The sequence below is a fragment of the Mauremys reevesii genome, linkage group 19 (genome assembly GCF_016161935.1).
Source record: "Mauremys reevesii isolate NIE-2019 linkage group 19, ASM1616193v1, whole genome shotgun sequence".
NCBI lineage: Eukaryota > Metazoa > Chordata > Testudines > Geoemydidae > Mauremys > Mauremys reevesii.
Window position 1 is genome coordinate 1,786,396 of NC_052641.1, and position 13,455 is coordinate 1,799,850.

At 45.8% G+C, this 13,455-nt stretch overlaps 1 protein-coding gene across 1 annotated transcript in view; it reads left to right on the top strand.

The window, feature by feature from the left end:
- Window positions 1-13,239, top strand: part of LOC120386908 (zinc finger protein 774-like) — a 44,324-nt gene extending 31,085 nt beyond the window's left edge. The window contains exons 7-8 of the mRNA XM_039506918.1: window positions 10,562-10,678; window positions 11,052-13,239. Of these exons, the coding sequence (XP_039362852.1) occupies window positions 10,562-10,678; window positions 11,052-11,683 (749 nt within the window). The 3' untranslated portion in view covers window positions 11,684-13,239. The remainder of the gene's footprint in view (window positions 1-10,561; window positions 10,679-11,051) is intronic.
- Window positions 13,240-13,455: the final 216 nt, after the last annotated feature.

Genomic DNA, 13,455 nt, shown 5'->3' on the forward strand with positions numbered 1-13,455 from the left:
TATTTTCCCTTAGCCTGTCCTAATGTACTCCACATTTCCTAGTTTAGGCAAACCATTATCATGATGCTAAAACTTTTGCAAATAATGCAACTCAATAATAATGAGACAGCAACAAAGAGTCCTGTTATAGACTAACAGACATATTGGAGCATAAGCTTTCGTGGGTGAATACCCACTTTATAAGAAGCATGTGGTGGAAATTTCCAGAGGCAGGTATAAATATGCAGGCGAGAATCAGGCTAGAGATAATGAGGTTAGTTCAATCAGGGAAGATGAGGCCCTCTTCTAGCAGTTGAGGTGTGAACACCGAGGGAGGAGAAACTGCTTTTGTAGTTGGCTAGCCAGTCACAGTCTTTGTTTAATCCTGAGCCGATGGTGTCAAATTTGCAAATGAACTGAAGTTCAGAAGTTTCTCTTTGAAGTCTGGTCCTGAAGTTTTTTTGCTGCAGGATGGCTACCTTTAAATCTGCTATTGTCTGTCCAGGGAGGTTGAAGTGTTCTCCTACAGGTTTTTGGATATTGCCATTCCTAATATCTGACTTGTGTCCATTTATCCTCTTACGTAGGGATTGTCCACTTTGGCCGATCTACATAACAGAGGGGCATTGCTGGCACATGATGGCGTATATTACGTTGGTGGACGTGCAGGTGAATGAACCGGTGATGTTGTGGCTGATCTGGTTAGGTCCTGTGATGGTGTCGCTGGTCTAAATATGTGGGCAGAGTTGGCATCAAGGTTTGTTGCATGGATTGGTTCCTGAGTTAGAGTTACTATGGTGTGGTGTGTGGTTGCTTGTGAGAATATGCTTAAGGTTGGAGGGTTGTCTGTGGGCAAGGACTGGCCTGCCTCCCAAGGCCTGTGAAAGCCGCTACATCACCGGTTCATTCACCAGCACTTCCACCAATGTAATATACTTCAACCTCCCTGGACACACAGGACTCTTTGTCGCTTTTTACAGATCCAGACTAACACGGCTACCCCTCTGATAAATGAGACAGCAGTGAGTGAAGCAGGTTTCAGTGGATCAGAGGACAATGCAATGGGAAAATCTGTGGTCCTGATTCTGAGTCATCAGATGAAACCTCCTCTAGAATCTCATTCTATCTGAAACGGAAAATGTCTTATATCTCTGGTAGATTTTTCTCTTTCATGAAGGCTGTTTGGTCACACAACTGGATATTAATTTTCTCTGGCAGATTTATCGAGGACTTTGAGACAAATTCCCATTTGCTTCAATGATAATTTCTTCCCTTATTTTTTGTTTTTCCCCACCCTTCTGTGAAGCAATGGGGAGGTTCAAATGGTATTCAGTCAACTGGAGAGAATTCTCCTAGTTATGGGATATGCAACCAAGGAAACAAGAGTGGTTTGAAATCTCAAGTCTGAAATGGTGAACAACAGCACACCCCAATCTGTGCTACTAACCTAAGTAACTGGATATAATCACAGTGTTGTTCAGTTATGTAGGTCAGTATTATCTCACATGTCTGGGGAGAGAGTTCCATAGTACGTTACTTGGAACAAGGCAAAATGCCCATGTATTTGGTTCCCAAAACAGTTATAAGCCAGGCCCTACAGGAGGTTACCTTGTACTAGCTGAGATAAATGGCAAGTAAATGAGATCAGTCTGGGAACCATTAGAAGCACAGTTTCATCCTGGTGTGTGCAAAATGTTGTAAGAGCAAAAGGGTTATGTAAAAAGGATCATTTTGAGGGAGTTCTGGGGGATGAATCTCAGGAACTGTTTTCTCAAATAACCTTACATTTAAACCACTAACTATACCCTGCATGCCCATAAAGCAGTGGTTCTCAAACTTTTTGTATTGGTGACCCCTTCCAGACAGCAAGCCTGTGAGTGTGACCTCCCCCCTTCTAAATTAAAAACACATTTTTTTATATTTAACACTATTTTAAATGCTAAATTTATTACCATATTGTTTTAAATTAATGTATCCGTTCTCACTGTTTATAAATTAAGACTAAAACACAGTTGTATAGAAATAATGTTGTAAGTCCAAAAGTTATTTTTTTAGATAGTTACTGTTCAGTAATGCGGTTGCAGGGGAGAAACTTTGTCTATCACCTTTTCACGGTAGACTTAGTGCCCCTTTGCCACCCTTACCTCTGCGCTGCTGCTGGTAGCAGGTGTGGCCTTCAGAGCCGGGGGCCGGAGAGCAGCAGCTACCAGCCAGTCACCCAGCTGTGAAGGCAGCGCTGATGCAAGTAGCAACGCAGAACTGCATATGTAAGGGTGGCAATGTCATACCATGCCATCTTTAGTTCTGAGTAATGTTTGACTTTTTCATTGGAAGGGGTGGTTATGGGGAGCTAAGGCAAAATTTGGGGTCACTATAGCCCCTTCAAAAAAAAAACACAGTGCCACCCTTGTCTGTGTGTCTGACTGTTAAATTATTAACTTTTATTTTATTTTAGCCAATCTCTATGTTCTGATTGGTCTGCGGTTTAATGCAGGTCTTCAACTGCTGAACCATCTAATGTTGTCTTAGCCCCACCTTTTTTGTCTCAAGACAACAAACCTGCACATGATACTACAATCCCCAGAGTCCAGTTTCCTTAAATTGGTGATCATATAAATATTTATTTTGTTTAGGAACAACGATTCTGTCTTACATATTTACAGTTCTTTTGGAAGTAAATACACATTGCAACAGAAAGGTGTGTGTAATTTTCTAAAACCCAAGATTTAAATTGTAGCAATTGCTCTCTGTTTCATGCACCTGCTCGTGATCCTCACTAAATAACCTCGTGACCCCTTGAGGAGTCGTGACCTGCAGTTTCAGAACCCTGCCAAGGAGAGTAGCAAATGCCAAGATAATCTGAGCGCACGTGGATTTCAGAGCAGTTAGATTAGTCAATTTATAAACAGAAAATGGTGCTGAACTGTAACTGTGTCAGAGCTAGCATTCTGCTATAATCACTTCCCACATGCGTGGAGGGTGTGACCGTCAGCTGGGCCCATCCACTGATACAAGACAGTGTGAGGTTCCTATCAGGGGTCCTTGGGAGAAGGGAGAGCAGGGAGCAATGGAGAGGATGAGATGATGGGGATCTGGTGACCCTGCAGTACCACAAAGGAGGGAGGGCTGAGAGCAGTGGGAGGAAAGGGGAATAGGTGTCCTGGTGAGTGACAGGGCTAGTTATATCTTTGTCCCCTTCCCCCCCAAAGGTGTCAGCCTCATGCCTTTCTGGAGTGGATTTCTGCCATTTTCCCTCTCCTAGACCAGGCCATTGGCTTCCATACCCAGCATATCTGCTCTGCTTACCCCGCATGTCAGGCTGAGTGTGGGCACCTTTGGGAGGTCTTATGAAGAAGGCTGTTTTACTTTGCAGCAGAACAAAAAGAAAAGAGTAAAAGGGTTTTAAAATAACAAAGTCTTCATGCATGTGTCTTGCCTAAATACTTTCCCTCTCCCCATGGTCAATGAGGCAAGTCTAAGTTCTTCAGCAGGACCTGCGGGGTCCTGTTGACTCTGTCTCTTCCCCCAAACAATTACCTGAACAGCCATGTATCAGAGGGGTAGCCGTGTTAGTCTGGTTCTGTAAAAGCAGCAAAGAATCCTGTCATGACTTGCATCTGAAGAAGTGGGTATTCACCCACGAAAGCTCATGCTGCAAAACGTCTGTTAGTCTATAAGGTGCCACAGGATTCTTTGCTGCTTTTACTGAACAGCCATGTCCTTCCTCTTTAGCTGCTCCAGTTTGATGTTCTGGTCCTGTTTGTCTAAGCCAGGTTGGAGCTAGGATGTAGAATATTCAAAGCTAATCATTGTGGCATTGTTTCTTCATAATCCTTCAGGGTTTTCCATGTTGTGGCTCATCTTGAGCCATTCTTCTTCCCTTTCTGCTTCTTTTCCTTACAGCCCCCTGTTAAAGTAAACCAAAATATTAGGGCTGTCAAGTGATTTTAAAAATTAATCGTGATTAATTGCGCTGTTAAAGAATAATAGAATACCATTTATTTAATATTTTTTATATTTTCTTCATTTTCAAATATATTGATTTCAATTACAATGCAGAATACAAAGTGTACAGTGCTCACTTTATAACAAATATTTGCATTGTAAAAAACAAAAGAAATAATATTTTTCTATTCACCTAATACAAGTACTGTAGTGCAATCTCTTTATCATGAAAATTGAACTTACGAATGTAGAATTATGTACTAAAAAATACCTTCATTCAAAAATAAAACAGTGTAAAACTTTAGAGCCTACAAATCCAATCAGTCCTACTTCTTTTTCAGCCAATTGCTCAGACAAACAAGTTTGTTTAACATTTGCAGAGCTAATGTTGCCTGCTTCTTGTTTTCAGTGTTACGTGAAAGTGAGAACCGGTGTTTGCATGGCACTGTTGTAGCCAGCGTCGTGTTACATGCCAAAGGTGCTAAATATTTATACGCCCCTTGATGCTTCAACCACCTTTCCTGGGGACATGAGTCCATTCTGATGATGGGTTCTGCTCAATAACGATACAAAGCAGTGTGGACTGACATGTTCATTTTCATCATCTGAGAAAGATGCATTTCTTTTTTGGTTGTTTGGTGTAGACATGTGGACTCACCCCTGCGGCGCCTCCTGCTGGTTGTCCCCGGGAATTAGCTCATTCCAGCTCTGGAGCACCCTCTGTAGGCCGGTGATCTGCCTGTCCTCTGATCCCCGTGTCCCTCCCTGGACCCAGTGCCCTTGTACATGGGGTGCTTCTCCCTGGCAGTAACTCCTTTCTCTCAGGGTCTCCCTACCCCAAGGAACCCCCACCCTCTATCCCCACCTCGCCTCAGTATCAGGCTACTGCCAGTCATTGTCTAGCCCAGGCCTGCTCAACTCGTAAAGTGGCGAGGGTCACATTCCTCCAAAGAAAACAGCTGAGGGCCGAAACCTCCCGGCCCCGCAGAAACACCCCGCCCCAGGGCCGCCCAGCCCTGCGGAAACAAACCCTCCTTCCCCAGCGCTGCCCCACCAAAACAGCTGTGGGCCAAAAAGGAAGGTTGGGGGTGGGGAGGTTTTGATTTTAAATCAACCAGGGGCTCTCTGCTGAAGAGGTGGCTGGGAGCCCTCAGGGGCAAATTAAAGGGCCCGGGGCTCCGGCGGCTGGGGGAACCCAGCAGGGCCGGCTCTAGGTTTTTTGCTGCCCCAAGCAAAAAAAAAATTGGCTGCCCCCCATCCCAGCGCTGGGCTCCCCCCTGTACCCTCCTGCTGTCCCAGTCCTGGGCTCTCCGCCCACCCACACCCCCTGCCGCCCCAGTGCTGGGCTTCCCCCTTTCCTCCCCACCAGTGCCCTCCCCCCACCCCGCTGCTGCCCCAGCCCTGGGCTCCCCCCCACCAGTGCTCCCCCCCCCACACCTCCTGCTGCCCCAGCCCTGGGTCACTGGTAACTCACTCCCAGGGTGGGTCATTCAGCAGGAATTTTGGATGTGCACAAAACACAGACAGGATTGGTTCCCATATGGTTACAGAGCTGCAGTAAAGTGGAACAGTTTTCAGCTTGTGTGATTGGAGGATATCTGGATGCATATTATAAGACTGTCCTCCATAAATGAGGAAAAGTTGAGGTGCCTTTATTATTCTTTTGTTCCACTCTTTGTTTCTATGGGGAATTTGCCAATGCAATATCACTGTCTTCCTTTTAAACAAACAAAAAGGCAATGGCTGTTGAAAATAGCAATTCCAGTCCTAATAAGCATTTCTTGCTCAATTTTATCCTGCTTTTTCTACAGCAAGTTACAGTGGATCAGTATATTTGATTTGGGAGAAATGAAGTAACAGCTGCCCAAACTGAGCTTGAGCACTCCTGAATCCTGAGGTGTTCAAATCTGGAAGGCCGGTGCTGGGGGGCAGGGAAGGCTGTGGGCTCCACGGGGGAGCATGGCAGCAATGTGTCTGGAGCTGCATGGAGCCAGACACGCTGGTCTGAGTGGCACGGAAAGGGGGCTGGGGGTTGGAGAAGGGGTAGGGGGTTCCAGGGGGCAGTCAAGGGACAGGGAGCAGGGGGGGTTGGATGGGGCGGAGGTTCGGGGGGGCAGTCAGGGGACAGGCAGCAGTTGGATAGGCATGAGAATCTCAGGGGTTCATCAGGGGACAGGTAGGGGGTGAGGTCCTGAGGGGAAGTTGGGGGGATCTCAGGAGGGGTTAGTTGGGGACAAGGAGGCTGGGGTACCAAGGGGCAGTTAGGGGCAGGGGTCTCGAGAGGGGGCAATCGGGGGACAAGGAGCAGCGCCATTTAGATAGAGGGTGGGGTCCTGGGAGAGGGATATCAGGAGGCAAGGACCAGCGGTGTTAGAAAAGGGTGGGGGTCCTGGGGGGCAGTTAGAGCAGGGGTCCGTAGAGGAGGCAATCAGCGGCCGCGGGCCGGGATTCAAAGGTCTCTGGGCTGCCCTCCGCTGCGGGCAGCGCAGAGCCCTTTGATTCCGGGCTGCGGCTGGGATTTAAAGGGCTCTGGGCTCCCCGTGGCTGCGGGCAGCCCAGAGCCCTCTGACTCCCGGCCGCGGCTGGGATTTAAAGGGCTCTGGGCTCCCCGCGGCTGCGGGCAGTGCAGAGCCCTCTGACTCCCGGCCGCGGCTGGGATTTAAAGGGCTCTGGGCTCCCCGCGGCTGAGGGCAGCGCAGAGCCCTTTGATTCCGGGCTGCGGCTGGGATTTAAAGGGCTCTGGCTCCCCGCGGCTGCGGGCAGCGCAGAGCCCTTTGATTCCGGGCTGCGGCTGGGATTTAAAGGGCTCTGGGCTCCCCGCGGCTGAGGGCAGTGCAGAGCCCTCTGACTCCCGGCCGCGGCTGGGATTTAAAGGGCTCTGGGCTGCCCGCAGAGTGCTGTGGGGGGGAGGATTCAGAATCCCCCCGCGGGCCGCACAGTGAGGCTCCGCAGGCTGCATGTTGTGCAGGCCTGGTCTAGCCCCCGCACCCTGGGGCAGACTGCAGTATCAGCCACTCATCACTGGCAAGGTTGGGTTTGGACCTGCTGCTTTGGCCTACCCCTGGGCTGCCCTCTGCAACCCCCAGTACCTGTTAGCCCAATGCTAGGCCGCAGCCTGGGGTTTTCCAGGCTGGAGCTCCCCAGCTCCTCAGCCTGTCCCCAGCCCTGCTCCCCTCAGGTACTTTGTCTCTAGCTCCCTGCAGCCAGGCCCTTCTCTCTCTACAGGCAGAGGGAGACCGTTTTCTTCTGGCTTCCCTGGCCTTCTTATAAGGCCCTGTTGCTCAGTTTGGGGCATGGCTCCAGCTGCAGCCACTTCCCCCAATCAGCCAGAGTTTTACCTTGCCCAGCCCCAGCCCTCTGCAGGGCTTTTCCAACCCCTTCCAGGCTGGAGCAGGTGGTCACCCCGCTACATTTGGGTTCTTAGTTTCTGCATCAGTGTTGCTCTTTTAAGACTTCTGAAATCATGCTCCACACCTCATCCTTCTCAGATTTGGGAAGGCATTTCAGATTCTTAAATCTTGTGTCAAGTGCTGTTAGCTTTAGAAATTTCACAATTGTATCTTCTTTGCCTTTTGTCAAATTTGCAGTGAATTGTTCTTAAAATGAACAACATGTGCTGGGTCATCATCCAAGACTGCTATAACATGAAATATGTGGCAGAACACGGATTTTTTTTTTAATGAGCATCATCAGCATGAAAGCACGTCCTCTGGAATGATGGCTGAAGCATGAAGAGGCATATGAATCTTTAGCGCATCTGGCACGTAAATATCTTGCGACACCAGCTGCAATAGTGCCACGCAAACACCTGTTCTCACTTTCAGGTGACAATGTAATTGGGCAGTATTGTATTCTGTAAATGTAAACAGACTTGTTTGTCTTAGCAATTGGCTGAACAAGAAGTAGGACTGAGTGGATTGTAGGTTCTCAAGTTTTACATTGTTTTGTATTTGAGTGCAGTTATGTGACAAAAAACCCTTCTTTTGTAAGTTGCACTTTCATGATAAAGAGATTGCACTACAGTACTTGTATGAGGTGAACTGAAAAATACTATTTCTTTTGTTTATCATTTTGCAGTGCAAATATTTTGTAATAAAAATAAAATAATGTGAGCACTGTGCACTTTGTATTCTGTGTTGTAATTGAAGTCAATATATTGGAAAATGTAGAAAAACGTCCAAAAATACGTAATAAATTTCAGTTGGTATTCTATTGTTTAACAGTCCGATTAATCACAATTATTTTTTTTGAGTTAATCTCGTGAGTTAACTGCAATTAATCGACAGCCCTACAAAATATTCATACAGTAAATATCCCAGTATCCAGGACACCTGACAGTACTCATCATTATTACAGAACAGCTCCAACTCCACCACAGGGAGATTGGAGAAATAGGACTAAGGGCTGCGCCACATTAGCACTTCAGTGTAGACATTAACTAGAGTAATGGGAGGGATTCTCCCATTGCCATAATTTATCCATACACACCCCCAGGAAGTGCTAGCTAGTGTAGCCTGATTTGGGGAGGGTTAGTAGGGACAGTGGAATTTATCCACTTAATTTAGTTGTATTTAATAATTAATTTTCTAATTAATTAAGAATGTTAATAATAATTGATAAATATTAATAATATGGATATGGCTCGCCAATATGTGTGATCAGAAGATAAAGTTCGTCTTGAATCAGGCTTCACAGAATTTATACAAGGAGATTGGGGTATGTGGCAGAAAAACTATTACTGAGACAGAATTAGTCAAACAAGACCTTTTATTTAAAATCAATGAAATAAGAAGTAAATGTAAAATGTTAAAAGCAGTATGAGATTACAAAGTTACAAAATATCACAGTTCTTAATGCACTTTGCAACAGTAGTACTAGAGTGAATTTCACACCTTTGCTAGAGGAAGTTACAAAGAAACTGGCTATGAGTTAAACCCTTCTTAGTATAGATGCTTTAGAGCAAAACAGAAATAAGTTCATACAGCTGTGAAAAGAAATACCATCAGTAGTTGACAGCCTTCAAAGGGGAGACGGGGTGAGACGATGGGAAATAGCTGGATGTATCGTCTGTCCTAATGGAGGATTACCACCCTTTTTATAGGGAGAAATCCTTCCTCCTATGCCCAAATTTGTCTTTCCCCCATGGAAAGGTAAGGGTACCTGTTTTCATAGGTTGACCTTTTATGTGCATATGGATGACAACTATCTACGTATCTTGTGGTATACTTGTTAGATTTTGTGGGCAGAAATACCCTCCTTTTGCACCTAACTAGGTGAAAGGTTAGCAGATATTCAAAAAGTCCCTAGACAATTTGCGTAGGTTTGTCTCCTATTATTACTTTTCTGAGTAAGGGTCTTAAAGGTTGCTTTCAGCATCACAGAGGAAATAGGCCAGGATGTCTGGCCTAGAAGTTTCTAGGTATCTTGCATTACAGCTTATTGCAAATTCTATTAATCTATGCAGCCTACACACTTTTATCAAAAAGACATTTTATACAGTTTGTGAAATCCCCATCTTGGAAGCTTTTACGAACAGTTTAGACAAATACCTCTCAGGGATGGTCTAGGTTTCCTTGTTCCTGCCTCAGTGCATGGGCTGGATTAAATCAACTCTTGGAATCCCTTCCAGCCCCACATTTCTATGATTCTACCATTCTATAACCTTGCCCATACATTATGGGATTTTCAAGCTCCTTTCTATTTCACCTGACTTGCTATATTCTTTAACTTCTCAAAATGTGCTTTTTTAATCCCAACATCCCTGACATGCTGCATTCAGTGATCTCCCCACTCCTTCCCATTCCTTATGTTGTGGATGAATTAACCACGCGTTGTGTTTGAATCAGAACAGCCTGAGGCTCCTTTATTTAATGAGCATGCCCGGGGCCACTATCAAATGGATAGTGCCCCCGAATTACAGACAGACAGAGGCTTATAAAGCTTAAAACCGCAATTAGTCAAACACTTTTTCTTTTGTAATATGCTCTTAAACAGAAAAAACAATCCCTTATTAGGAATACAGAAGCAACAAGCTTTCCTGTTTATCATCAGGTTGTACTTTTGCGGTTGAGGCTTTTCCTAATTTCTAGCTATCACGGCTATATTTCACAAGACTGGCTATTGCAAAAGTTCTGCTGGCAATTTCCATTCTCTCTTCCCCTTCAGCCCAATGATCATTGACACAGTCATGTCAACCAAAGGTTTTGGGCCTACTAACTTCTCTTCCACACTTACAATGCTGAGCCCTGCTGCACTCAGTGATCTCCCCACTCCTCCCCATTCATTACTATGCTGAGACCCGCAAACCCATGCTCACCAGTCTCATTCCCTTGGGGGGGTCTCTGTCAGTAAGAAGCAGTTCCAAGGTGACATGTCCCTTGGCTTCCTGTAATTTGGAGTTACTTCTCAAGGTTACAGGAGCCCCTTTGATGAGGAGTGTCTGGCTGTGTGTGCACCAGCAGAGGTGGGTAGTAAATCCCCTTATAAGCAGAGTGTCTGGTGCCTTTGAACACCTGGAGAGCTGGCTCAAGAATTTCAGTGCTTTAAAATGAGCAGGGATTTTAAAAAGGCCATATTTATTCTTTGTGATCAGGCTCCCATGAATTCACCTGATCTCACTTATTTTCTTTCATCTCAGCAGGGCTTCCAGTCTCCAAACCTGAGGTGATGTCCCAGCTGGAACCAGGGGAAGAGTTGTGGGTCTCAGATCTCCAGGGCTTGGGGGAAAAAGAGATCCTGACAGGAACCTGCACAGGTGAAGAATCATTGGACCAACTCAAATACTATCTGGGCCTGAAGGACACAGCTGGGATTCCCTACCAGGACCTTGAGAGCTTTTTGAGTTCATGATTGTCCCCGAGCTGGTGTCATATCTTCAGAGCAGATATCGCTCATGGCATCCTACCCATCTTGTCTGACACGTGGCAGTAGTTCAGTTCTTAACCTGCCTGCATCCTGAGCATTGTAATTGGATCTCAGACAAGAGTTGATCCCCCTCCTCTTTCCCCTCTGGGAAAGAGTTTTGGGGACATAATTTCCTGATCTTTTCCCCCATGGCTCCAGCACTTCCTTTGGTTTCCTGTCCCCTTTTCCATCTCTTCTTTTGAGGTTTTTCTCTGTCCTTGTAGGTGATCGGATGGTGAGTGAGAACAAAGAGCAGAATCCACAGCAGGAAGATGAGGAGCACATTGAACTGCACAGGTTATTATCACAAGGAATTAAACAAAACGTGTCCCAACCAGGGGAGAAAGTGAGTAAATCCATCAGTTGTGAGGAAAATCACAAGGACCTCAAGGAAACCACAGCCCAGCAGGGAATCCTTATGGGAGAGAGAAAAAGCCTATGCCCTGAGTGTGGTAAAACCTTCCCTCGACGCTCACACCTTATTTTACATCAGAAAATCCACACAAGAGAGACAGCCTATGAATGCCGTGAGTGCGGGAAAACCTTCACTCGGCGCTCAGACCTTATCAGACATCAGAGAACCCACACAAACCCTAACCCCTATGAATGCTGCCAGTGTGGGAAAATCTTCCCTTGGCACTCACAGCTTATTGTACATCAAAGAATCCACACAGGAGAGAGACCCTATGTGTGCTGTGAGTGCGGGAAAGCCTTCACGCGACGTTCACATCTTATTAGACATCAGAGAACCCACACTCAAGAGCGACCCTTTGAATGCTGTGAATGCGGGAAAACCTTCTCTCAGAGCTCAACCCTGATTAGACATCAGAGAACCCATGTTTGTGAGAGGCCCTAGGAATGCTGTGAGTATAGAAAAAACTTTTCTGTTCAATCAGCCCTTATTAATCGTCAGAAATTCCAGAAAGGACAGAGACCCTGTGAATGTTGTGTGTGGGAAAATTTTCATTTACTACTCAGACCTTAGGAGATAATAAATGGTCCACACAGGATTGACACCTTATATATGTTCTGAGAGTGGGAAAAAAGCTTCTATCAGAGGTTATGCATTATTTATCTTCAGTGAAGCCACAAAGGAGATAAACACCATAAATATCTTGTCTAGGGCTAACAAGAAAATGTATTTTCCCTTTAAAATTTTTGGTATTTAGCCTGTTAGCGCCATTTACTTCATTGTGGTCCCTCTGCTCCCCCAGGTGAGTTGTCCAGTTTTGCTTTTTGCAGATTGCGCTTCTTTGGGTGAATCCCCAAAGACCCTTTCTATCATCTGTTTTGTTCTATGAGTCACGGGAGTATGAGTCCCTCTTATTAGGAATGCACATCAGCTCCAGGTTGGTGAAATACAAATGAAGTCAGTTAGTCGGATTGTGGTAAATTCTACCTGGGCCTTTTCTCCATTAGCATGTTTTTGTAGTTAGCTAGCTCCAGTGAGCTATCCAGATGTAAAATCACAGCTATGTTTTCTATACTGACACGGCCCAAGTATATTAGTCTGCGTTAGCCAGTATATTTTCCCTTAGCCTGTCCTAATGTACTCCACATTTCCTAGTCTAGACAAACCATTATCATGATGCTAAAACTTTTGCAAATAATGCAACTCAATAATAATGAGATGGCAGTGAGTGAAGCAGGTTTCAGTGGCTCAGAGGACAATGCAATGGGAAAATCTGTGGTCCTGATTCTGAGTCATCAGATGAAACCTGCTATAGAATCTCATTCTATCTGAAATGAAAAATGTCTTGTACCTCTGGTAGATTTTTCTCTTTCCTGAAAGCTGTTTGGTCACACAACTGGATATTAGTTTTCTCTGGCAGATTTATTGGAGACTTTGAGACAAATTCCCATTTGCTTCAATGGTAATTTCTTCCCTTATTTTTTGTTTTTCCCCACCTCTCCGTGAAGAAATGGTTAAATTCAAATTCAATTCAGTCAACTGGAGAGAATATTCACAGTTATGGGATGTGCTATCAAGGAAATTATTGCTCACATTAATCTTGCAAGGACTCTTCTCCTTGATGTTTTAAATCAAGGTTTTTAGTGGTTTTAAGATATACTCATTCCAGATTCATCTGACTATCTAGTAGACAACTGCACCTTGGCAACTAAACATCAATCTAATTACATTGTTGCAACCCCCTGATATAGTTACACCAATGGAAATATTCACATAACCTTGAATACTGCTAGGCTGACATTTAATCTCAGAAACCCAAACATCCTTGCCCGACTCCTTCCCCAAGGCCATGCACCTGCCCCACCTCTTCTCTGAGTCCCCTTCCCCCCACTCACTCCATCCCCCTTCCTCCGTTGCTCACTCTCCACCACCCTCATTCACTCTCATGGGGAAGGGGTGTGGTCTCTGGGCTGAGAGTTGGGGCCTAGGGGTTCGGAGTGTGGGAGGGGACTCAGCACTGGGGCAGGGGGTTGGGGTATGGGAGGGGGAGTGGTCTTAGACCTGGGGCAGGGGGTTGGGGTATGGGAGGGGGAGGGGGCTCTTGGAGGGAATTTGGGTGCAGGAGTGGGGGCTCCTGGGGCAGGGGGTTGGGGTGCAGGGTGAGGGCTCTGGAAGGGAGTTTGGGAGCGGGAAAGGGTGTGGGGGGCAGGCTCCCA